Source organism: Vigna radiata, unplaced genomic scaffold, assembly GCF_000741045.1.
Source record: "Vigna radiata var. radiata cultivar VC1973A unplaced genomic scaffold, Vradiata_ver6 scaffold_422, whole genome shotgun sequence".
Taxonomy (NCBI): Eukaryota; Viridiplantae; Streptophyta; class Magnoliopsida; order Fabales; family Fabaceae; genus Vigna; species Vigna radiata.
In genome coordinates this window covers 73,768-75,881 of record NW_014542172.1, presented here as the reverse complement: position 1 = coordinate 75,881, position 2,114 = coordinate 73,768, and the positions used below count along the sequence as shown (strand labels likewise).

The following is a 2,114-nucleotide window of genomic DNA, read 5'->3' as shown; positions in this document are numbered from 1 at the left end:
TGACTTAGGTTAATTTAACCCTATTTATATTGTTTCTTAGTAAGTGTCAATACACCAATTATTGTTAGATTTGAAACTATAGAAGGTGAGAAAGAAAGTAACACAGTAAGATTTGAAATAAATTGATGCAAATGAAGATGTCTCCTTTCATGGACGCTAAACTCTCATACATATGCTTAAGCACCTCTGTTGCACCTACTTATCTTCCTCCACACAATTTCAAATACCAATATTCTGAAGGGAAGATACACGAATTTAACCTCATTGACAGTGGTGTTTATGCAAATAACTTCGTATATGCTTAATTATTCATCAATCAATAAGATGTTGCATACCTAAATATACCCCATCTGTTAACATGAATTTTCAGGCCTTCTCAAACAGCATTAAAATAGATTCATGAACACATTTCTAATATCAAATTGATCACATATGCACCCTTCTTTCTTTAATACTAATAACTACAATCATGCTCAGTTCATTATTTTAGCTTCGTACCATCACCCAACTTAATTCATCTTGTCACTAAACGACTTTAACACCATTCAAATTTAATTCCCATGGTCTATAAATTAATTATACTCATTTTAATTGTTCGAGGCAGTTCAAACAACAAATAAACATTTCAGTCATGACGTTTCTTACTTCATATTTATTTCCTATTTTTGTCTTCAATGTTAGAAGAATTTAAAGAGGAGAACAACGATTATATTATATGTCATGCATTGTATGAATAACATCTTGATCATCTCCTATATATATCAGTGTATTATTTGTGTTTTTACCTTTCTCCATCAACTAAATAGTGTGATGTTTTTCTTCCTTTCTTCTCTATTGAAATACTTAGTAATAATATAAGTGCAGTTAGTTAGACATCTAATTAGGATGTTGGAAGAGTTTAAATTAAAGGATAAGACATTATAAGTTGTATAGCTGTAATCATTCGCAACCTGTAATCTATAATACAAGAAAAAGTAGAAACAATAGCGATAACTCACGTAAACTGGAAAGAAATACAGTTTTTCACACCATACGACAAAAGTAAAAGGAAAACACCACACAAGGCTCTCAGACAAAAGGAATCAGACCATATCAATAGGAAGCATGCAACTTGGCACTGTTACGAATCAGACTGAGACGGTAGCTTGGCCAAGAAGAAGAAAAGAAAGGTAGTTTAAGGGGTGGAGGTGGAAGGTGGTGGGGAGAGGAATGGGATGGAGGGCATAGTAGTTGGAATTGTGAATGTTGGGATTGAAGGCAATGGAGGAACGTTGAGCTGTGGAATTGTTGGAATGTTAGGGATGTTGGTAGGAAGTGGAGGCAAAGTGGTAGGTATAGATGGGATAATGGGCAGTGGTGGAACATTACCCTGAGGAAGGGCTGGAATTGAAGGCAATGGTGGCAATGTTGGCAATGTTGGTGCAGTTGTCTGCATAAGATGGCGAGCTGCTAGGCTCATGCTCATGCTTGAGAAGGTGAGAGCAAGAAGAAAAGCAATGATGAATGATTTGTTGGAGGCCATAGTTGACAGGAGTGCAATAATGAAGAAGAGATATTGCTATGTACGAAAATGGTATGTATTTTGTTTGAGATTGTATGAAAGGCTGAAGGATATGTAGGGGTTGTAATGGTTTCAGCTGAACTTTGTTTGGAAAAGAAAATAGAGCCTAAGGAATGTTTTTGTTTGTTCACCTTCCTCCTTTATTTGAATAATTAATAATTTTATTATGTTGTATTGATAATTTTATTATGTCCTACTACCAAACTCCCATGTTAAGCATAATTGAGTAAAAGCCAAAACCTTCCATTCCATTCAATCTGCCATGTCAGTCCATTAAAACTCCCTTTCTCACTCCCCGCCTCACCATTTTCTACCGATCAATTAATGAAGCCAAGTTTAGGAAGTCTAACACGCACAAACCCAGTTACAAGCACAACATCACTAACAAAAGAAAATTTTAAAGTGAGCCTAGGTAGTCTGATTTACCAGTATTTCCTAAAGGAAAATCTAATCAAAAGCTCTATATAGCATTCAAATAACTTCAACACAGAAACCTCTACATCTCCACAACGAAACTTGGCTTTAAAAGAGGGGAAAGAAAATGAAAAAATAA

General features: G+C 35.0%; 1 protein-coding gene across 1 annotated transcript; it reads right to left on the bottom strand.

Moving 5' to 3' along the window:
- Positions 1-1,134: 1,134 nt before the first annotated feature.
- Positions 1,135-1,558, bottom strand: LOC106779114 (fibronectin-binding protein A-like). Its single transcript, XM_014667169.2, has one exon. It carries the CDS (start codon positions 1,520-1,522, stop codon positions 1,175-1,177), a length of 348 nt encoding a protein of 115 aa, XP_014522655.1. The 5' UTR covers positions 1,523-1,558; the 3' UTR covers positions 1,135-1,174.
- Positions 1,559-2,114: the final 556 nt, after the last annotated feature.